Below are 24,746 nucleotides of genomic sequence, written 5' to 3'. Positions count from 1 at the left end.
GCGCCAGTCCTTCACAGGGCAACACAGACACACACACACATTCACTCACACACTCATACCTACGGACACTTCAGAGTCACCAAACCACCTACCAACGTGTGTTTTTGGACCCTGGGAGGAAAACGGAGCACCCGGAGGAAACCCACGCGGACACGGGGAGAATACACCAACTCCTCACAGACAGTCACCCGGAGCGGGAATCGAACCCACAACCTCCAGGTCCCTGGAGTTGTGTGACTGCGACACCGTGCCGCCCTCATCATAAATTAACTTGCAATTATATTTCAAATAATTTATAATTATAAATTCAGATTCGAACATGCATTAAAAAAGATACTTTGTAATATGTTTGGGCAGGATTTGATTAAAAGAATGCAGCTAACCCACAGCAGCTCATACTACTATAAGCAGTTCTTTTCTACTATAGTTTAGGACAGTTAGTTTATTTGATTCCTGTAACAGCAGACCTTACTACAGTCAGCACTGTGTATCGAGTGGCTGCACTTTGTCATTCATAGTAAGACAATGTGAATTTTCCAAAGTTCCTGAGGAAATATTATGAGTTCTCCTCAAATAATACAGATTAAACCCGTATTAGTTGTTCTGTTGTCTGACACTTTAGAGTGCACTCACCTTGCAATATTCCTCAGGAGTGAGTGTAGTGCCACCAATCACTGGGGAATCAATGGGTCTAACCACTAGAGGGAGTTAATGTCCGTACTTAAAAACAAGGGCCACTCTGTGCAGTACTTTCCCAAAACCGCACTTCAGTATTTCACTGTTTATAAAGTATGTGCTACCTACATAAGCCTGACAGTTGACATAAATCTACATTAAACATTTTAAAAGCTGGCTCCAACAAGTGTTTATATGTCATAAAAGCAGCTTTGTTATTCCTTTATAGATGTTTATGGTATATGCCTCCTGTCATGTAAAGTCATGCCCCTTTGAATGATTTTCATTAATAATATATTAAGACACATTTATATTTACAGCACACTTATACAGAGCAACTCACACAAATGCTACGTTTTCAGACAGAATGTATATCTCAGCTAATACAAATCAATTTGAGAGCCCTCATAAACATATAACTACATTAAACATATGGTATATCCCTCAATCTTTTCTGTAATACAGGCCATAGCATCACCCTTGTAAGGCCTTTGGGACTGCATTTTTACTGCCTTGCTCTTTTCTACATAACTGAACTACTTCAGATGTTATTGCTCCAAATTTTTATTAAAGATATTGGGAGATCAAATCGGTTGTCAGAGAACAATGCTTATCACCATTTACCCCCAAATCAGTGAAGTTAAAGTATCAAAGAATAAGCAAAACCATATATCAGCAAACAAAGATGTCTTAAATGTACTAGAAAAAAGCATGTACAAAGACAGCATAGGTTTCATCATTTGAAGGTTGGTTTGCGAAAGCGTATTTAAAAGTAACATGCAGCTTATGTGATTGTTTTTCCCCAGTCTTTGCCAGGACTACCCTGCATATCATCAGCTGGACACATTATTTGCAACTGCCCCATCTGCACTCTTGAAAATAACTTTTTTATAATAATTTTTTAACAATGCCGTAGAAGAACCCCTTTTTATTCCAAAATAATAATATTTGAGATGTGTGGGTGTGAAGACCATTTTAGAGGTTTAAAAATCCATCACTCAGTTTTAAAGTTGTTTTAATGTTCTTTACTCATTTAAATGTATTAGTAAAAATAGTTCTTTATGGAATCAAATTTGGTTTTTCTTTGGTATCAAAACTCTAGTTCTTAAACCGGTTCCATTCCTGATTCTTGGAACCTTCCTTGGTACTGAACACACAAACACACACCAGGGAGCAGTTTTTTAAAAGGAAAATTTAGTCCAGGACTAGACCCAATTCCTGTAAGACAAAAAATGTAACATTTATTCCAAATGTATCTTAGATTTTTCATGTAGCCTCTCTTTGCCCGCATGCAGCTTTGCATACACTTTCCCTCAAGCAGCTTCACAAGGAGTCATTTGAGATGACATTTCAACACACTTGAAGAAGTTCCACATGGGGCACAAAACAAACACAAAATTCAAGCACCACAGCTAAGGCCTTTAGGGCACATCTTTAAGGCTACGGAGGCATACACACACTCAGTTAGATAGTCGGTCAGGTGTGTCCAAACTTTTAACTGGTACTGTAGAAGGGAACAAAGGATGGGTTGGTGAATGGGGGGGGGGCCTTTGGTTTGTTAGGCTATCCTATACCCCTTCTCTGCCCCCTTTTTTGTGTTCCCTCCAGCCCCACCCCACTCTTCACTTTCACCCAAATACTCTCTCTGCTCCCCCTCCTCCCCTCAAGGCTGCCCCTCCACCTCATCCCCCCAAAACCCTGCACCCATTACGGAGTGCCATTATGCAGCAGTGGACAAAGGGGAGGGGGGATAACAATGCAGATAAAGAAAGCATGCGGTTAGGGCCCAGTGAATGGCTCCATTCAGCCAAGACAGCCAAAGAGAAAAGCACTCCCAAAGCCCAAAGTTTCACATAGTACAACTGTGCCTTTATCCTCCATAATTATGTGCTACCATATACATACATACATATGTCCATGTGCAAGCAAGCAGCCATACACACACACACACTCACACACACATGCATGCACAAGCTGCAGCACATACAGTCTCTGATTCGGCAAATGGCTTCCATTTAAAATTGCAGTCATTCATTGCACTCAATTTATGTAGCATTACTCGAGTTCAAATTAAAGCTACGTTGACAGCTTTAAAACTACACTGTGATACATAAAGCAACTGGACATCCTAAAACAATAATACAGCTGTAAATCATTAACTGCAGGTTCTAAACAGCGAGTATATATAGTCGATGTCCAATTAAAAACGTTTCCCCCAAAATAGTAACTTTACAGGAGAAGGAAAAACTCTTCTTATCTTTCAATAGTTCAGTCTTTCAAAAAAAATATTCCAAATAATTTTGAAGCATTTCTATTGGTTCATTCATCATGCAATTTTTGCACAATGTGAAGGACAGCTGCTGTGTTTGGATGATGTAACTAAAAGTCAGCAAAAATGGAAATACATGTATTCAACTGGACAACAACCATATATATATGTTTACGCTGTCGGTGCTTCAAACTTGTCTTTGTAGTCTAGTGCTCTTGATGGGAACCATAGCTTTCTACTTGGCTGTTGCTTTTATTAGTTTGCTGCTCATTGATTTATTCACAAGTCTACTAATTCAAGTGGTGTGTTCTGGTTTATGTGATATTTAATGATTTACAATAAGAAAATTAACTATGCCTGTAGCTATTATTTTCACATGAATGTAATTTATGATATTAGATTTTGTCATTATAGCCTTAATAAAAAAAAACAAAAACAGAAGAATATTCAGTTTAAAGCTAAATCAAAACAAAGTACAAGATTACAATTACCACACATATTAACTCACATATTAACATGATGTGAGACAGAAATCTTGGAGTGAGTTCAAGCAAGCAGAATAAAATGACATAAAATCGTGTGGTGTGGAGCATCCTCCGTGTCTCTGAGGTCATGACCTTTCCACCTGTTACCTCACAGATGTTTAACTCCACACTACGTGTCTGCACTTATTAATCAAACGTGCGCGCACACACACACACTTGCACGCAAACACTCACACAGACACACAGAGCGAGTTATGTGTCAGTATTTGTAGAGGGGGGCTCCATATGGACACTCCTGCATCTCTTTTCTGATGTGGCAGTCGGGCAGATGTCACATGATCCTGCAGGTCACTGTGCACAGACGTAAGACGAATAGCTGCACAGAGGAGACCGCATGGGGCCCCCAGCTCCGTCTGCCAGAACAGACCCCTGCTTCACCCCCTTCCTCAAGCTCCCACGCACCAGCACACACACACACACACACACACATATCCATACTTTAGTTTCCGCCCATTAAAGGTCTAGGATTTTGGCACTTTAAAAATTATATATAATAATACTCAATTAGATAAGGAAGTTTGTTTTATTAATTTGAAAAATATAGCCATTGATAATTTAGTATCCCTTAATTATGACTTATTATCTCTTTATAATAATTTGGTTTATAAAAATAATGTCTTCCTGTCTTATAATTATGACTATGAAACTCATAATTATGACTTAGAAGGTGTCTCATAGATGAAACCTCTTTACAGTAAGGACTTACTATAATGAGAAAGGTAGAGGATCTGATAAATGTGTGATAGCAAGCCATAGTTAAAAGGACATAATTAGATTATTTACTACAAGAAATGATCAATTTATTACATAGACAATGGAGTTCATGGTGAAAGCCACATTTTACACTGTGTGACTATTGAATATAGGATGACCAATAATGTTCCAAAACAAAAATCTCACATATAATTCACATAATTCCCAGATACATGATATTCATATGAACCTTGTTTCTCACAAACAAAATATCAACACGACACAAATAATAGATGGTAAAGCAAGGTCACTTTCAGCACGTTAGGCACTCAAGGTCTAGCACAAAAGTCAACTATGCATGAACCAATCAACAAAAATGCACGCACACACACACACACACACACACACACATTTGAAATTGATTTAAAGTACTGAAATAAATAAATGAAACTTTAACAGATGGTTGATGTCATTTTGAGGTCACTTTTAGCACCCTTGACTTGTATGGGATTAACACCAAGTAGACTTTGCATGAACTGTAAACACATAAACACGTAATTTTCTCAGGCCGGGAACGCTGCATCAGGGTTACTTTACACACTTTTGAACATGCTTTATTTCAGGGTTCAGTGTAAAATGGATTTCAATGAGAAAGGGGAGGTCAGCAGAGGAGGTGTGGAGGCGAGACGGAGAGAGAGGAGGGGGAGGGGCAGAAGGGTGGGAAGCGACAGGAGGGGAAATGAAAAGGAGGTGTGCATGGGGTAGAGGGATTTTCCATTTGTAAAAAAAAAAAAAAATCTGGGGCCACTAGTTATTGAGTTGCATGAGAAGGATCCCCCTTTCTTTTTTCTCCTCTATACCCCCCTCTCTTCCCTTCCCTCTGCAGCCTTCTACCTCTCTCTCGTCTCCCTCTCTCATTACCATAGCAGCTGCAGAGCTGTCTATGTGCTAGTATGCGTTTGTGTGTGTGTGTATGTGTGTGTGTGTACAGGGGGGTTAGGGTAGGGCAGTGTGACTTGGGCAGGGGCTCCCGTCAATGGTGGGCCGTCTGGAGCGTGAATAGGGAGAGCAGAGAGGCCGAACAAAAGCAAGAGAAGGAGAGGAGGAGAATGAAGGAGTGAATGGGGCGGCTTGTCACCGCGAGCTAGAGCACGCAAAATGGAGAGAAATTGTGAAAGAAAGGAAGCATAAAAAAAAGAGGAGCAGAGGGCATGTGAGGATTGGCCTGGCCACCTGTCTCTCTCTCTCCGTCTCTTGCCCCTTCTGTCAATGCAGGGGACCAAAGGTTAGAGTTATGAGAGAAAGTGATTTGCGTAAAAAAAAAAAAATGTATTAAATGCACTGTATGTTGGTAAGGGGGGATTTGAGAGTGTGGTGTGGACGGTGGGGAGGGGGGGTGGTGTCTGTTAAATACAAAAAGTCTTTGTTGCTAGGTTGGAAAACAGCTGTGGTAAAAAGCGCAGTGCTAAGAATCACTTAAGCAAAAGTAGTCAGAAGTTTGTGCATTGAAATGTAGCCCACCGAAATTTCAGGTTTGGATTCACACATTTAAAATTTAATTCAGTAAAGAATTTTTAGTTTGGGCACACAATTCAGGAAACACTTAAGTCTTTCCATTATTTTCATTCTTACACAACTCACTTAGTTCCTTATTGTCCACTGAAATGTTCTTTTAAGTTCTTACTGAAATTAACTTTTATTCCATAGAATGTAATTTTTTATTCGGCTTTTAAAACAGCAAAATACATTCCAAACTATTTACAGGGTTGAACATGTTTCCTAGAAAAAAGGTTAGGGTACATCCGTTGCATTGTATGACAGTGTACAGTGTTCAACCTGCACTATAAAAAATAAACTTTACTACATGATTTTTGGTATATGGATTAAGTGGATGTTCATTTTCACATCTTGATTACAAAAACAGCTATTCAAAGAAATCTAAACGGAAGTTATTTCATAGCATCATTTTAAAGAACACTTTTGGTACCTTGATTTAGAAGAATTGCTATTTGCTGATACTGCTTTCCAGGACTTTGCAGATACACCATTTAAACGACATAATCATTGGCTTGAATATATGATTCATTTTAAATAAAGACAAAAGAAAGTGTCTCTCATTAGAAATCACTTACAATTTAATCATGTTACATGCAAATGTATGGTTAAGGATCCCATTTTTGTAGCATAGTGTGCTGCCTGGGCAGAGAAATGAACCACATTCAGTAACATTTAAAGCAATGAAACATCTCAGTCACTACAGTACTCAATGCTAAATCACTCAGTGTTGGGTAATTGGTACCCTTACATTATTCAGATTTTCTATAAAAACTCTACACACTCGTATTTATAAAAATAGGTTTTTAAAGAACCATCTACTGGAATGTTCATTAAGATAAAAAAAACCGTCTTGTAAATTTACTTTCAAGTGTGCCTTATTTTTCTCAGTAATTCCCAGATATAAATATCATTTTATTCCAGGAAATGTTTCATGGGACATTTAGCAATATCTCTTTCTCAAAATTTGATCCAGGGTGTGTCATGGCAATCTCTTTTCAAATCTAATCAACAGCAAGTCAAGCATAGACAGATGCCAGTTGTGTGTGTGTGTGTGTGTATATATATATATATATATATATATATATATATATATATATATATGCAATGGTGAAATCTAGGCCTACCGGGGTTACAAGACCTGCACTTTGTTATATGAACTGTTCTCTGTATTATGATCAACATTTTTCCTCATCTATTAATGTGTCTAGTTTGTTGCCAGTGCACAATTTTAATAAGTCAGTTTCGTTGTCAGATCAATGAAAATGTTTCTTCAAGCCTGCTGTAGGATTACAGCTTCAATTCCCACAAACGGAAGAATACGTTTCTTGAGATGTTTTGAATTTTGTGTCTGAGCTGGATATTCCTTATGATAAAGACACTTAATTAACATGGAGAGTCAGTTCATTGTTATGGCTGTATGTTTGCAGACAAACTTTCTGCTACTGCTACTCAGATGCAAGTTATGAATATCTTTTATATCATGATGCAAGCTACAAATGTAAATTGTAATGAGGTTAGCAAGCTGACTTGGGTCTAGCATCAGCTAAGGCCACATGAGCTGAACTACTGATTACTGTGTTCACTGTGTAACTTAAACGGTACCCATTACATGACTAAATTAGCTTCATAGTATGTGCCTTAGGCCTTGGCTAAACTTAATATCCATTCACTTCCTGAACTCATTGTTCTCTTAAAACAGCAGAATTTAATATTTAAAAAGGCTTTTGTACAAAGATACAAAATACAGCATGTAATATCTTTCAAAATATGATCATTTACAACATTTAAAACATTACAAAATACCTGCAAAACAAATATAAAACATAACATGTCAACAGTTCACAAAAAATTACAAAGAGAGACCAGTATTTCAGCCTCTTTCTTGAACATCTCTTTAAAGAAAATAAGATTTCAAAGCTGGTCCAATAAAAATCACAGTCATTTGACATTTATCTCAACCAAAGAATGTATTTTACTCTCATGTCATAAATGTTATGGCATTATCAAGTAAAGACTTGTGCATTGTGTAACAGCTTGTTACACTCAATTTACCTTGTAACATCCCCCTTAAAAAGAGGAGGATGGGACTTCTATGAGGAAGTGCTCCAAGATTTTCTTAACATTTTACTTGAATGTTCACCCATGAAAAGAATCAGAAACATATTTCAGTGTCAATGTTGCATGGAGATTAATAAAAACGTTACACTTGTCTCTGACAACAGTTTAACAGTGTTTGTGACAACATTATGCATGGAGGAACATCAAGTAAAGAGGTTTACAAATTTTTATAGTCTACATTTACAGACATATAGATGCCTTTGCAGAAAATGAGAGAAGACTAACCAATCATGGAGCTTCCATACAATGTTTTTTTTTTCATTTAGAAAAAATAGTATCTTTAAAAGTTGGTTTGACACCAACTGTTCTTAAAACAGCCATCAGTGCAATATTTAAAACATTCTCAAGTATAAATGATGCATATTTCTACACTGGCTTTGAATGATACTCCATCAGTGTTCAATTACAGCCTTCCACAGCATTTGCAATGAAACTGGGGAAATACATGCCTATGTAGATCCTTATGCAGTGCATTTTACAGACATTTGTAATACATTATGATATTGTGGAACTGCTAAACTTTCAATCATTAAATAGAATGTGATATTGCATGAGCATCTTGAAATTTAAAATGAGTCTGGTTACAAACAATGGCAACTGCCATGGCCTCCCAAATAAAAGACATCCGTTGTTTCCCAAACTGTTCAAATGTGACCCACATTCCTATTTGACACAAAAGTAGTTCAGAACTGCTGAAATAAAAATATCATGTTTACATTGTTTCAAAGAAAATGAAGTTTATCAACTAATAATGCAACAGACAGTGGTATCTGGCAAATTAATGGTGTTTCTACAAGATTTTCTATATCAAACATCCATTTGCTGTGTACAGCTCTTAAACATGGCTGGAATGAATGCATAAACAACTAGAGATCCTGATTTGTGAACATGTGAACGCTTTCACATCAACCTTGAGGTAAGCATCCTATCCAGTTCATCATCCTGAATGCATCAGTTTAATCATCAGATCCACATACATACATATGCCTGTTTATTATGTTAGCTGACTATTATGCATATGAGTGTATAGAATAGACCTAGTTTCTCTTCTGTAGTTTGACATTATAGTATACTCCTGGATGCATGTTCAGAAGTAAAGACTCCATTAATGCTGTGTGTAAAGAAAGGCATCTTCAACCAGCTGCAGTGGATAATGAAAGTCATCTTCATCCATATACTGATTATGTTCATCGTAAAGATTCTAGAGGTTGTTTGCCATCTTTAGATACTGAACTCTGACACCACTTCTGGTGCATGTTCAGAAGGTGATATAGGGCAATCCAAAAAAACAGATGTGATGATATTTCATAAGATAGCCATCTGCTGATATACCTGCCCCAGCCTTGAACAATCTAATGTAGACTTTATAGATTGCTGGCAATAATCAAATTTGAAAATAGCATCTATTTGAAGTTCCAGGAAGTAATCTCCAACCTGTCTGCAATCATATACCGAACATATCCACAATTTAGTTTGTTGGCAATCTATTCATTCACCACCACAAAACTGCAACATATTCTAAAGGTAGTCTTGCACAATTTACAGCACACATCATACAGATTGGTGTCAGATTCATGTCCTAGTTCCAGTGCAATCCGTTTATGAATAATAATAGATTCTCTGGCCATTTTGATATAATCAGTTCATGATTATATCAAATGTTTATGATTCATGATACAGAACGTTATCTTGGGCAATCTGAAACAATATAGATTTTTGATTGTTGGATAACTCTTGTAACACTCTTGTTAAATTTAGAAGGCAGTTTAATACCAGGCACTGACAATTCAAATCATAATTTGACACTGTGCCATATTCGGAAGGTAGTCCTGGGCAACCTTAAAACTTGTTGGTAATCTATTGATACTGATCTGATTCGACATTATCCATAGCATCTTTAGAAGGTAAAGGAGGAGAACTGTTGCCAGTGTAACATCTCAACGCTATCTGCAGTGTTTTCTTCAAAAATATACCCTTGATTGTTGACCATCTTTTGACACTGTACCAACCCAACACTCTGTCCTGCTTGATGCTGATTCACTTCTAATCTTCAGTGCACCAAAAAGCCAGCCTTCCCCCTCAAGCCCTCCCTTTGGCACACCGAGCGTCTGACACCAAGGGGTCCAAGCACCCAAAGAGTCAGAGTGCACTCGATGAGTACTTGGCCCTCGTGATGAGGTAGAGAGCAATGTCCTGATGACCACCAAATGCTGCAATGTGTAGAGCACTCCAGCCATCACGGTTGGCCAGGCGCACATCAGCGCCAAATTTGACCAGCAGTTTGACTAGCTCAAGGTTGCCATCAATGACAGACTGGTGTAATGCTGTCTGGCCCTCAGGCCCAAATGAGTTCACGTTGAACTCACAGCTGCTCATGCCCTGCAGCAGCAAGCGAAGGCCTTCTGTGTCACCTTTGCGCAGCGCCTCCTGGAAGACCCTCTGTCCGGCATCTGTCTGATTCATGCCTGTAGTGGGATGGCAGGCCTTCAGCCTTCTCCTCCTCCTCCAGAGCACCAGCAAGATCACTGCCAAGACACACCACAATCACCTGTAGGACCACCACGGTCACAAGCAGGACCAACAGGGTACAGTGCTAAAATGGAGGGCTATGTAAATCTTTTTACATTTGCCAAAAGAGAATAATCCACTTTGGAAAGCTAGTTTTCTGCTGAACGGAGAGGCTTATTCTGATCGATTGAAGAACCAATTCTTTGACTCCCCCAACTTGAAACGCGCCTCTTCGTGGTTTTCCGTCCTCGCGTGCGTGCGCGTTCACGTGCTCTCCTTCCCGGGATCGAGCTGTTCAGGTAAGAGACAAAAAGCACAAGAAGAGTTTCAGTTTGTAAAGGGTATAGTTTCTGACATGAGACTCGACTTTGGCTGCGCTTACAGTCACCCTACACTACACATAAACCTACTAATGAATGTACAACTTCTGATATTTAATTTTTACTAACGTTATGTCAAATGGTAGTATGCCGTTTGAAACGCAGCCTTAGCGAGTTTTATATGTGTGAGAGAGAAACTTACCTTCGTGTTTCCCACGAGCTGCTGCTAATCACTGAAAACTGCAGTGTGTATGTGCGAGTGGTGTGTGCTGGGTGCTCTGCTCCTCCTCTGGAGTCCACTCCTCTCCGCTCAATAACAATGGGAAGGAATAAAGGGGCGTGGCTTTCATAGACAGTATTAAAAATAATAATAATAAAAAAAAAAAAAATATATATATATATATTATTTTTTTTTCTATAATCTCAAAAAGTTTATATTTGGTCAAGAAATAAATAAATACTGAATTAAATAAACCCTCTAGTTAAATCCTTGGCAAGTTGTTAAATATATTAGTAGGTATAATAACAGCAGATAACAGTGACTTACTGAAATATTAGTGAAGTATTCAGTTGAAATAAAAGGAATTGGAATTGGAAAAGGAAAAGGAATTAACAGTCCATCCCTTCTCCTCAGTCAACCTCATACAAAACCAGGAATCAATGACCATGGGACCATGTGTGGGAGGAACACTACCTGTAGCGCCATGGTACCACCCAAAACTAACATAATATGTTAATATATAACATTTTGTCCAGGATACATTTTATTTTTATACATTGGGTCAAAAAACTAATAATAAAGCTAATAATTCCATCCATTATCTGTAAGCGCTTATCCAATTTAGGGTCGCGGGGGGTCCAGAGCCTACCTGGAATCATTGGGCGCAAGGCAGGAATACACCCTGGAGGGGACGCCAGTCCTTCACAGGGCAACACAGACACACACACATACGGACACTTTCGAGTCGCCAATCCACCTGCAACGTGTGTTTTTGGACTGTGGGAGGAAACCGGAGCACCCGGAGGAAACCCACGCTGACAACACACCAACTCCTCACAGACAGTCACCCGGAGCGGGAATCGAACCCATAACCTCCAGGTCCCTGGAGCTGTGTGACTGCGACACTAACCTGCTGCGCCACCGTGCCGCCCTAATAATATTATTATTATATTTTAAATGTTGAGGTTTCATACAACAGAAAATAAACATGTTTTCTAAAAAGGTACTACAATAAATAAATTTATTGATGAATTTGCATCCTCTCCCATCAGTTAAAATCAAGCGAAATTTATTAAGCTTTTTGATGCAAATTAAGCTTTTAATGCATAGAAGTGTTTAAATCCAGGTTAAAAACTCTGCTCTTTTCCCGTGCCTTTGATGGAGCTGATTCTGCACTTTGTTTTACTGCACTTTCATTTTACTTTTAAATCCTTTCATGTTTTTTTTTACTTATTGCCTTTTAATGTAGTTTATTTTTGTTTTGTAATCTTTTTAGCTTATAGTTTTAATGTACTTTATGTCTTTGGTTTTAATTTCATGTAATTTATTTTTATGTAAAGCACTTTGAATTATCGTGGTGTATGAGAGGTGCTATAGAAATAAACTTGCATTGCCTTGCCTTACTTCAGGGCTGCAGTTTTGTGAATGTTGGTTTGATAAAATGTGTATGCCATGGTACAAATCTCAGGGAAGAAACAGAACAAGTACAGATTCACACAGTGGACTGTTTTTCGTCAGGGTCACTAGTTTCTCAACAGCAGGTGAGTTTTGTGACAGAGCTGTAGCAGTTGCTGTTGCACAGAGCCAATTGCTCCATTTCAGTTTGAGATTTTGCAGGTTTCACGTTTCCATACACACCCATTTCCCCTTTTATATTCGTGGTTTCTAATATAGAAGAAAAAAAAATAAGAAGAAAATATGAGCTTCCCTTTTTAAAAGGAAGATTCTGGCCTGTTTCACACGACTGGATCCGTAACATTTGTTCATCAGTAAGTCCATTTGTTTTGAACGTTGGTGGCAAATGAGAGAGAGATTTGCTGGCCATGTCTTTTGGCAACAGTAGGAGCTCTCATAAAGTGACACAGAATCCAGCGTCGTCATGGGAACTGGGCTATTGCATGCTGGGTCTGTATTGGCCTACAGACACAATTTGGCACAATGACTACAGCTCAAAGTAGGCTAGTGGAAGTCCTAAAGAGGCTACTGATTCATTAATGATACACACAATATGTGCGTGTGCTGTCGGGACAAAATTTGCAAATGATGAATTAAAGAATCAAGATGAAAGTCCCTAAGTCTGTTGAGACATTTTTAACATCTAATGTTAATAATGATAAAATACATTTTTGGGTATTCATTTGCTTCTGAACAGTCTGCATTTTAGGCAAAACTCTAAAACTCAGAATTTTCTAAATGTTGCACTTGCTTTCCTCAGTTCCTTTCAGACACACGCATTTCTTCCTGTTCTCCAACTGAGAAGAATACAGATTACTTTTTACTAATTTGAGTAATAGTTTTTCAAAAATTGTCACCAATTTGCACAAGGATCTCACTTGTTTTCCTAAAATTTCATATTATTTAATGCCATATTTTATCATTGATGATATGCATTATCAGTGAATATAACGTCTTTAAAATGTTTTTTTTTTTTGCTGTGAGAAAAACAGAAGTTTAAACAGGCCTTGATAATTCAAACTTGACTAAACTTGTCTGCAGATTCTGTGCTTTCTTTGAATGTATCATGCTCTCTTCCCTCCTGTTTCAATAGGCTTCATTCAAATGCCTTAAAAAATCTCTGGCGGTGTGACAGGATCCCAGTGGTCGAGTTTCAGTGACGTTTCAATAGCGAGGGTGGGTCAGCCGGGATCCAATTTTAAACCACGTGCTCTAGGACCGTGGGAAAGAGTTGAGCCTTTCTTCCCAGCATAGGCGTATGCACAGTGCGAGAGAGAGAGAGAGAGAGAGAGAGAGAGAGAGAGAGAGAGAGAGAGAGAGAGAGAGAGGGTGAGAGAGAGAAATCTTGGTTCAAAACAGTTGCCTGTGGAAAGTTGGCATGTGGTAAAGGATACCAGAGACTGTGTGGAGGTTTGATAACCTCGACTTGGTTAACAGAAACATAGACAGAGACAGAATCGCCAACACAGACAGGCTGCTAATAATAACATGCCATTTTGTAATGGTATTATGATGGTATTCTTAATGACAATGCATTGAAAACATGGCAGTGTGAGGTTTTTAACACATTGGTACGACCTGTTAAGAACATTGTATTGTCTGTAACATATGACTCAATTATTACTGGGTTATGTTCTTATTGGCAGGGTGTTCTCATTTTTAAGTCTAGAATTCATTTTCATTATACCATGTACTACAGAAATATAAGACAATATGCTCCACAAAAAGCTCACAAAGTAAAAAACTCAAGGCATAGACCCATGGTTCTGTTCTTCAGTTACAGTGTTCTCATCACAAGTTTACACATTTAAATTGCATTTAAAAGTCAGAGTTGGTTTCATATAAAGGAACTATAAATAGTTAAACAGAAACAGTGTTGTGTCACTGAGTCTAGCTGTTATTTTTCAAGGAATAAACCAAGTCATTTGCTTTAAACAACCGGACGTAGACAAACAGGCAGAACATATGTAGACATCATATTCAGTTTGATGTCAAATTACCTCAGCTGTGTTTAACTGAATGTGGAGCTTCATACAGCGTAAGGACAATGTAAAGATTAAATACTATTTGATGTTACCTTAAACATGAGGTATAAGAGAAATCAGCATTGCATTTGCAGAATGGGCAGGGTGTGTTAAAGGTGAAGGGTCTAGGTCCAGACTGCCTGACTGTGACCTATTGATTTTGCATGGGAACTGACCCCTGCTGCTCAAATACCCACCCCCACCTCTTCAAGCTCAAATGCCTCATGACTGGCCAAGCTTAACAGATAACAAGCATGAAGCAAGACTCAATTACCTGGGACAATGACTGGAGCTGACTGCTTGGAAAGGGTACTGATATTATCAGCCCATGTCCATAAGAATGTTGAGCCCTAACCTTTCCTGAAATATAATTCACAGCAACAGACCCACTGCACTGTCCTGTTAGTACAAAACATAGAATAACATACATAACATGAACACTGTATGCAAATATATGCATAATAATACATACTTGACTCCTCATCCAGCATTTTTTCTGAAATTACAGAGGTTTGTTTTGTTGCTGTAATGGCTTCTACTCTGGAAAGGCTTTAGACTTTGGAACATTGTTGTGAATATTTGATAGTGAAGATGAAGGACTAGCTCTGGATCACAAACAACACTCCAGCTAACCCCAACGGTATTGAATGGAGTTCCATTACTCCAGAAAATGCTGTTCCACTGCTCCACAGTGCAGTTCTTGTGGGTTTTATAACACTCCAGCTGACACACAGCACTGAGAATGGTGACTATAGCCTCAACTCCAATTGATTCAGCATGTCTCATTTCATGTTGTCCTTTTCTATAGGGATCGTACTGTGCACAGTGTTGACAAATGAACGTGTCCACAACAAGTGCAATATAGAGCCAAAAAAAAAAGATCACTGTTTATAAAATCTGTCTACAAAATGTTGGATGTATTGTGTACTATGCACAAAAAGTACAGCACAGGGTATTTTTGTAGTGTCCAAAAACCCCATCAGTGTAAGAGTGACAATCAGAACACGTAGAGCAGGAGACCCATGGAACATGGAGCCTGTGGAGAAATGGGCCCCTGAACATGTGTACTGGAGTCATAATTCCATTTATGCGATTTTACACTCGTGACTCATGGGTAGCTATGATGACTTAATAAAAACGCCAAAAGCCTGCATTAAAACACCAACGTGAATGAGAAATAATAACCATGGTAGTGAGGACAAAAGCAAATTACATGGTCATGTTTATGATCATTTTTATACCTTTATTCCCTGGACAAACCTCGCATCCCAATAACAGTAATTTAACAGGTGAATGTTAATTTTGTTGCTGCATAAAGATAAAAAATGCTTTATTTTGTGTTGATATGATGTGATGTTTTAGAATTCATCTTTGAACAATTGACGTGTTTACCATGACATACTAACACATATTAGATGGAAATGGACAAGTTTCACGTCTGGAAAAAAATAGATAAACACAAAATATTTTGTACAATTACCTTATGTTTTCACATACATTTGCACATACATTTGCATTGTTTTCTTTTCATCATTCCAAAACTAGCTCACTCTACGTAACAATGAATTAACACTTTATGACTAATAGACCAGAACAGCCCAGAATTCTTGAGAATAAAATTTATGACTGTTTTTTCCTTCTCCTATAAAGTCACCATTCCCGAGACCCGAGATTTTGTTACAAAAGTGACAAGTCAAACCCACAGAGTTGCAGTCTGACTCATCCATCCGGATATTGTTCAGCATGAAGGGAGATGTCAGGTGCTGTGAGAACGGCAGATGTTTTGCATGTTAATACAGATGTTTTTGGGTTGAAAAGGTTTGGTAAATTATAGTGAGTAGACGAGCAGTAATTCTGTGTGCCTTTAGCGTCAGACAGCAGGAATGTCCTGTTTGTCTTGGTGTGTGTTTGTTCACTGTACCCTGTGTTATGCTTACATGGCTGGCATTTCTACTGGTGAGTGTGTATGTGTGTGTGTGTGTGTGTGTGTGTGAGAGAGAGAGAGAGAGAGAGAGAGATAGAGAGAGAGAGAGAGAGAGAGAATGTCTGTGTTTGTGCGTGTGAGGAATAGAGAAAGAGAGAGAAGGAGAATGCATGTATTTGTGCGTGTGTGTGTGTGAGAGGAATAGAGAGAGAGAGAGAGAGAGAGAGAGAGAGAGAGAGAGAGAGAATGTGTGTGTGCGTGTGTGAGCCAGTGAGTCTGTACCGGTCAGAGTGTTTGATACCTTTGTGTGGGAACCAAGCTGCTTCCTGCCCTCAGACCACAACAGCAAGCACTGATACAGCTCATACACATAAGGTCAGGAATATGAGAGAAAGAGGGAGGGAGAGTGAGAGCGAGAAAAAGGGAGGGAGAGTGAGAGAGAGAAAGAGATGCAAACACAACTATAATAAGTTTTTACTATAAGTTTCATACATTTCACTTATGAACTCTGAATTAACTCCAGAAAATTAGGTTTGGAGATATTCCAGTATTTCACTCATGTAGTGCCCAGCAGGAGTTTTTTTGTGTCCGAAGTGTTCTCACAGCTGGAAATGTTCAGCGTGCTTTAGGAGGTGCACAGAGCTTGTGCATCAAGTGCAAGTGATACAAGTGTGAGTCTCTGGAACATGCACTCACTCTGAATTTATCTGAGTACTAGGGCACTAGCAGAATAAAGTCTGTGTAAAGTTTGGGACAAACAGTTCAGGGTGTTTGTGGTCACACATAGAGCACCTCCATATAAACTCCGGAAAAGTTCAAGGTTACGGTGCCTATGTGAAAAGGGCTTTAGAGTCGAAACTAAAGCTAAAACCAAAATGGCAGTGGCTTGTAGCTCACTCACACTCAGACGTAAATAGTCACTTACAGTTCTCACATACTAACATTCTCAATCACATTTAGGCACTGCTTCACAAGGGCGTGCTATTGTGCGCCACATCAATTGCTATCAAGTTTGTTTCCTAAGTCATACTAAGTAGAATATGTTGAGTGTATGTTGCTTAAAATCTTGAACTAAATCATAAAGTGATATTTTCCCTCTAAACCAGTAGTAACCACTATTTTGAAATGCCCACTATTCACTATTCAGTTAAATTTTCATATATAAAAATGTCTCTAACATATTACTCCCACTCAATAGTTCTGTTTCCCTCAGAGACAAAGTTGTAAAAAATAATTTGCACAGCTAAAAGACTGTTAGGTGGCACAACAGGTTGTGTCGCTGTCACACAGCTCCAGGTTCCTGGGGTTCAAACCCTGCTCTGGGTGACTATCTGTCAGGAGTTTGGTGCATTCTCCCTGTGGGTTTCCTCCAGGTGCTCCGTCTTCCTCCCACGGTCCAAAAACACACATTGTTAGATGGATTGGTGACTCAAACTTGTGAGTCCATAGGTGTGAGTGTTTGTCACCCTGTGAAGGATTGGCCTCCAGGGGTGTGTTCGCCTAGTGATTCCAGGTAGGCTCCGGATACACCATGAGTCTGAATTGAATAAGCGATTATAGACAATGAATAAATGATTATAAATACATTTTAAAAATATATAAATATCAAAAACGGTCCTTAAGTATTCTTTTGAATTTAACGTCCAACTGTTTGTGTTTCAGCAGCCTACAAGATTGTAAAACATCAATAACTTGGGCTGAGACTTACTTTACTTACTTTATGTTCATGGATTGCTTTTACAGCTTACGTACCCAGGCGAGGACCCGTGTGACCCATAGGCCATGCTGTTGTATGGTGAAAATAGATCATTAAGCTGCATGTATGGCATTGAATGCACATGGGTTAAAATGCCAGTGGTGTAAGCAGGGCCCACCCTCCTCCGTGTGCACACTTTCCTGTTCCCCTCCCATTCCCAGCCTCTCTGTTTGGCGCGGATATCCCCAGGAAAAGGCAACATGGATCGTGATGTCAGCAGCTGCAGTGCTGTGGCTCTCCTCGGTGGGAATTTAAAGAAATAGGCAGAGAAACTGGCCCCTTCGCTTCAGTGTGTATTTATGTTGAGATAACACTGCTGTATTGTGTGAAAACTGTTGGGTAATTGGCCTCTTGCTTAAGTGACCTAAAAGCTACTTTTAGAGAATGATACATGTTAAGGTGTGTTCAGCAAAGTGGTCTTTAGACTCAGCGTTCTCACGCTACTTCACATGACTCATATGTAAGCACGTGTTTTTAAAGAAGGGGTTTATTGCCAATTTTATTATCTGTTGAGACAATGTTTGTCTTTCTCAGGGACAGTTTTCTTTCTTCCCCGGTCCCAAACTCAGATGCATATACTTTGCCATTGCCAGTTCTCGTGGGTTAATGTGGCTCCATCTTAAGTTAAAGTCTTTCACTTTTAATTGCTCATGCACATTATGGCCGGTTAAGAGTTTTATATAAATATATACGTATAAAACGTTCCCTGTTCTTCTGCTGATGTAGCACATAATATACATCTGTCTATATATCTATTTATCCATCTGTCTATCCATCAAATTCTCCATTGGTCCATTCATCTGTCCATCCATCACTCATCCTATCCAACCATTAATTTACCCATCATCTATTCAACCACCCATCCATTCATTCATTCTTCCATTCATATATACATCCATCCATTCATTCATGCACCTTTTCAGGCACCTATTCACCTATCATCAACCCATCTATCCATCCATTCACCTGTCCATCCACCAATCCACCATCACATCCATCTGTCCATCCATCCCTCCACATACATATTTCACAGCTTCCCTTTCACCTGTGTAGATTAAAAGTGTTGTGTAAACGTCAGAAACCTCCCTTCATTTATGTATGTTTCTATTAATAATATTTTAGGGACAAAATATTTATTGCAAGCACACCCACTGCTTTCATTTAATCTTCAATTCTTATTAGAATTGTTTCAGTTTTTAATTTTTTTTAATTGACTAATTATCTAATTATTTAATTATTGTTTGCATTTTAAGCTTTGGGCGGCGCAGTGGTGCAGCAGGTAGTGTCGCAGTCACACAGCTCCAGGGACCTGGAGGTTGTGGGTTCGATTCCCGCTCCGGGTGACTGTCTGTGAGGAGTTGGTGTGTTCTCCCTGTGTCTGCGTGGATTTCCTCCGGGTGTTCCGGTTTCCTCCCACAGTCCAAAAACACACGTTGCAGGTGGATTGGCGACTCAAAAGTGTCCGAATGTCTGTGTTGCCCTGTGAAGGGCTGGTGCCCCCTCCAGGGTGTATTTCCTGCCTTGCGCCCAATGATTCCAGGTAGGCTCTGGACCCACCGCAACCCTGAACTGGATAAGCGCTTACAGATAATGAATGAATGAATGAATTTTGAGCTTCTCCAGATACAAATCATTCCAAATACAATATCACAATTTTCCAAAACTTTTCCGGGACCAGTTTAAGTGATCTAGTGCAAATGTTCTTATTTTTCACGTTCGTATGTTCATAATTCTAAAACAAGATCTTGTCTCTAAATCATGAAAACTTTACTGTTAAATAAACAGGACAGTTTTAATCATTTTTCAAAATTCAGCTTGGGAAACTCCTGTTTTCTTCCAATGTTTCTGCCCAGAACTGTGAAAATGAAGTTTTCTGAATGATTCTTATTTCTGAGAGTTTAGGTATAAAATGTTCCTTCACAGCTCTAGCTGTTTCACTTAATTTCAAAGTATGACTAGATTTCATTGAGTGTTGAAGACTTACTGTAAATAAAATATGGCCAATGACCAAAAGATCTGAGATTTAAGTTTATATATATTCACTCACACACACACACACACACACACACACACACACACACACACACACACACACACACACACACACACAATGAGCGTCCTCCTCAGAGTGTAACAACAGCAACACCTGTTGGTAAGAGGGAGTAGCACACTGCAACGTGAAAGCAGTAGTTTACAGTAAGAAAGTCTACACAAAAATTAAAATATACAATTAAGAGTAACATATCAGTAGGAAAACTTTTATTACCTTAGCGTTCACTAAACATGGCACAGATTAACAGACTTTACAGGGAAATAAGATGATAAAAAGCAATATATTATTAAAATACAGGAAATTCCCAAGCATCTGGATGACATCTGGATATCTAGACATCTAGATATGAAGAGACGAGGCTGTTCCAAGTCTTATACGTGGACTTTGTCACGCTACTGCTTCTGTTTTGTTTCTGAAGACAAGAGGTTTTAAAAAACAGAATCATTACATTTCTTTTGGCTTTTGAATTACACATAAAATATTAATATAATTTAGTTTTTGAATACATGTGTGTGTCCTGTCCTTACCTTGGTTCTGGAAAGGGACATGGATCTTTGCAAAAGAAAACAAAGAAAAAATAATTTGATAATTTGCTACATAGATTTCCATAAAGAGTGACCATTTTTAATTCTTTGCTGCCCCCCACAGGTTAAGGCTCAAACAGGTTGTCACCTGTCAGTGTCTGTATATCCACATAAATAAATTAGAGCCATGTAACAAACAGCAGAACTAAGCTTAGATCAACTTAAAGGGGCAACTTCCCCTTTTATCTCCTCCCCCACTAAAACTGTTTATGCTGAATCTGGACGTCATTATATTTGCACTGTAAACATCACAAGGCCTACAACCCCCCACCCAACACCCATTTGAGTCTAATGTCTTATTTACTTTGTTTTTCTCTTCCACACATCTCCAGACTTACCCAGAACAGTTGGTGTTACAATGGACTCAGCGGAAAAGCCCAAAGACAAAGAGTAGGATCTGAATTTTTCAACCACCTCTGGTCTGAGGGTTGGGGACCGGCCTAAAGAGTATATAGAGCGAGATTAGGTAAAGTCAGGTAAAGTTTACTTACAAAGTACACCTGAAATCAATAAGCTGAACAAACTGTTGCACAATCAGTGATGGCTGTTCCTAATATTGTATGAAAGGGCTAACATATAAAAAAAATGTATCATACTGTTCTTAGGTCCTTCACAACTACAGAAATTAAACAAATGTAAAATGATACTTAGCTCGCAAGATGTTACTGGGTGCACTTAAAATTATAACTGATTGTGAGGGGTATTAAATATATATTCTATCATTGTATCAAATATAATAATATCACATATTATTTAAAAAGTAATTACTGAGAGACAGAGAGAGAGAATAAAATAATATACTTTACAAATCTACTAAATACACATTTATAAAAAACTAAATAAAAAAATAAAAACAAAAGAGAACAAAGGTATAAATGCTAAAGCATCATGTACTCACCATAGAGAGCCACCTGAGTGTACTCTTTTTCCATCTTCTTGTATTTTAGGACCAACCCATATTCAGTGTAGTTGGTCTCCACTATTGTAATGTCTTTCATAATCTTGTGTCCTTACAATGCAGAAAAGCAATCAGACAAGTGAGTCTCATGCCTTTTAAAATTCCTTTGAATTGAAGCATTTTTCTGCAAATTTTTGTTCTGAATTTGTATTTGCTGAATTTAACATTTTAAAATTCAAGGTGCCATTAATTTAATGTTTACCATGAATATATTTAATGTGGCAAATAAATATAATTGTGCATTAAAATGTGTAGACGTTTGTATTTTGTAGGGATCTGAACACTTAAAAATGCTCTTGTAAGTATGCAGTCTAGACTAGAGATGCTCAATTTGTTGCTCTACGTAACACTCAATGAAGATTATGTATATTTCACACGTTAAATGTGTCACATATTTCAACAATAAGAATGAGGCTTTTCCTGTGTAGTGAGATTTTCTGATCTGTGCTGTGGGACTTACTTTGACTGAAATAAGTGAACAGTCCAGGAACCTGTGTCTTCTCATACTCGTAAAAACTAGGAGAGCACAGCTTAGGCCTGAATATAAGAATAAATGCAAAGATCAAGCTTGATTTGGGTGATGTATTTGAAATAAATATCCCCCACTGTATAAATGTGTGAATAAGTAAAATATTTAACATAAATAAATGTTAAAAGACTTTATTTTAAATAAACTTTCCATTGCTACATTTATCATTACATTTTATGATGGTAAAGGCTCCTAATGTGTAAAATAAATCAGTTTGGACAACAACAGCAACATATGTTCCTGGTTTAATGACATTAACTTTAATAAAGTGTGGTATAGTGCTAAATCTCTAAGCCAACTATGAAATCTATTCATTTCCAGAGCAGTAAACACTGTACCCCGTCATGGTCCACATGGAGAGGTTAGCACTGCCATTTTCACTGGAAACCAGGAACCCCCTGGAGATCAGCATTCTGCCTTTGTATTTAATAAATGATGGAGATTCATAAGCCATGCCAACACGATACCATTCACCTGAAAACTAACAAGAACATAACAGAATAGTGTGACATTGAGACAGATAAGCAGAGACAAGTCTTTCAAGTAGATTATTTTTACACATTAAATCCAAAACATTTATTTAGTTTATATTTACATCAAATAAAAGGTTGAAAATTCTCCACATGGAGACATCATTAACACTAAAATATATCATTGGTTCTGTCACATCAATAGCATTTTTGTCCTCATTTGGTGAAATATTTCTAAAATATTATAGTTTTATATTAAAATAAGAATACTCAAGTTTAACACAATCATCATCATCTAAAGAGATCAATTACATAAAGAGTCGTACATCTATTAGTTAATTTAATGAATCAGTAAAACTTAGTGCAGCTAATACTTTTATTTTGTTGGTCTACAGCATGTTGCAATCACATGAGCGTAGCACTGTTTGTTTATTAATTTGACAGCGGCTTTATCAGTTGACCCAGATTTGGCTTTTTTCACTATATAATAAGCACATTCACTTTTATGTACATAACTGTCTATGGAATTGTAACTTAGCACATGTAGGTAACACTTTGAATCTTAAATACTTTAATCTTTCTGTCTGAGACATACACCTATCTATTAGATTGGCCAATTCTCAGTGGCTTATTTCACTCACCTGTTCCAGATCGAAATCCTGCTGTGGCTGAACATCTGTATAGTGGAGACAGTGTGCCCAGAGCACGGTGCTGCACAAAATCACCACAAGCAGATACATTTTGGACTCTCGTAAAGAGGCTGTGTGTAAATTCAAAGCTGACACCGTGAATCAGAGATGGTGCTAGAGTGAACACACTGTCCCAAGGACTCAAGAGCTTTATGTGTTTAACTCAGAGCAGACCAAGCCCCCAAACCCCAGCATGATCGCACCACTGTAAAAGTGAAACTCGAGTAACAGCACATTCCCAAAAATGTGTCTAGACAAGTAGTGCCGCAGATACCAATCTCACACAACTCCTTCCAGGAAACTAACGCAAACCCTGATATTGCTTTTACTGTAAAAAGTACATTTCCCATTCATAGTTGCATCCATTATGGAATATACACTTAAATATAAAAGGTGCAGCACAGTGTTCTTTGAGCATAGAAGAACAAAAACACATTAAGAGAATTGAGTGTAAAGAACCTTTTAAATGTTTCAAAATCTTTCATTCCATCTTAAGGTTTTAACACATTTAAGCAAATGAGCAACAATGGTTATTTATGGAAACAAAAATGGTTTTTTTATGGCATCCCTCAAAGAAACTATTATAGCACCTTTATTTTTAAGAGTGTACTCATCATCAAGGGCCTTTGGGTAGTTTCTTCATCCAGGAAGACCTACCTCAACTTAGTTAATTGGTAGAGCAAAGAAGCCAACAAACACTGCTGGACATCAAGTCGGTACTGAAATTGGACACCTCCAGTGGGGTAACTACTAGTAGTCCTAGCAAGGCAATCACTGGTACATGTAGTGGGAGGGGGCCAGAAGGAACTGAAACACCTTCATCTCAACCCCTAATATTGCTATAACTTAGAAATAATTTTCATAATCATTTCTGATCACTTGATAATAACCAGTAGCATTTGGTAACATCTTGGCTTTAATAGACATACTATGCAAAATTCTAGAAGTATCCAGTTTCTCTTCAGATTAGCTGAGATGGGAAAACATCACACGGGAACGGATTTTCGAGAAGTGAAAATGAACAATACAAACAAAACATCAGATAAGTGGAATGTGGCATTACTGTAAAGGAGGAACCACCACTATGGATAATTTACTCAGAACTGTCCAAAACCAGCATCTCTGCAGAAAAATGCAAAATAAAATGCGTCAAAATCTTTTTGTTGAACTGATAAGGCTTAGGTGTTTTCTCAGTCTCAACCGTTATTTTTAGAAGCTTTAACCAGAATCTTTTTCGTGAGAATGTGTATGGTTTTTAACTAGAAAGGGATGCTTAGTTACACAACTTCCTATAATCTCAACTTAACAGGAATTTAAAGAAAAATAACAGTCTTTTAATTCCCAGAAAAATACTTATATTATTTTATAGAAAATACATATTAATCTTCTTAAGCATATG

The 24,746-nt window shown here is 38.1% G+C and overlaps 2 protein-coding genes across 2 annotated transcripts; both read right to left on the bottom strand.

The window, feature by feature from the left end:
• Positions 1 to 9,286: 9,286 nt before the first annotated feature.
• Positions 9,287 to 10,936, bottom strand: LOC136677487 (notch-regulated ankyrin repeat-containing protein B-like). Its single transcript, XM_066655048.1, has 3 exons — positions 10,888 to 10,936; positions 10,482 to 10,656; positions 9,287 to 10,382 (listed from the first exon to the last, which is right to left on the bottom strand). Exon 3 carries the CDS (start codon positions 10,318 to 10,320, stop codon positions 9,997 to 9,999), a length of 324 nt encoding a protein of 107 aa, XP_066511145.1. The 5' UTR covers positions 10,321 to 10,382; positions 10,482 to 10,656; positions 10,888 to 10,936; the 3' UTR covers positions 9,287 to 9,996.
• Positions 10,937 to 20,316: 9,380 nt separating this feature from the next.
• On the bottom strand, positions 20,317 to 23,503 carry LOC136677438 (lipocalin-like). The gene is made up of 7 exons (XM_066654958.1): positions 23,300 to 23,503; positions 22,527 to 22,669; positions 22,120 to 22,196; positions 21,600 to 21,710; positions 21,040 to 21,141; positions 20,645 to 20,669; positions 20,317 to 20,529 (listed from the first exon to the last, which is right to left on the bottom strand). The coding sequence occupies exons 1-7, from the start codon at positions 23,396 to 23,398 to the stop codon at positions 20,505 to 20,507; spliced, it is 582 nt and encodes a 193-aa protein (XP_066511055.1). The 5' UTR covers positions 23,399 to 23,503; the 3' UTR covers positions 20,317 to 20,504.
• Positions 23,504 to 24,746: the final 1,243 nt, after the last annotated feature.

The sequence above is a fragment of the Hoplias malabaricus genome, chromosome X2, assembly GCF_029633855.1.
Source record: "Hoplias malabaricus isolate fHopMal1 chromosome X2, fHopMal1.hap1, whole genome shotgun sequence".
Classification (NCBI taxonomy): Eukaryota; Metazoa; Chordata; class Actinopteri; order Characiformes; family Erythrinidae; genus Hoplias; species Hoplias malabaricus.
The sequence above is the reverse complement of the archived record's forward strand: the minus strand, read 5'-3'. Positions and strand labels throughout refer to the sequence as shown.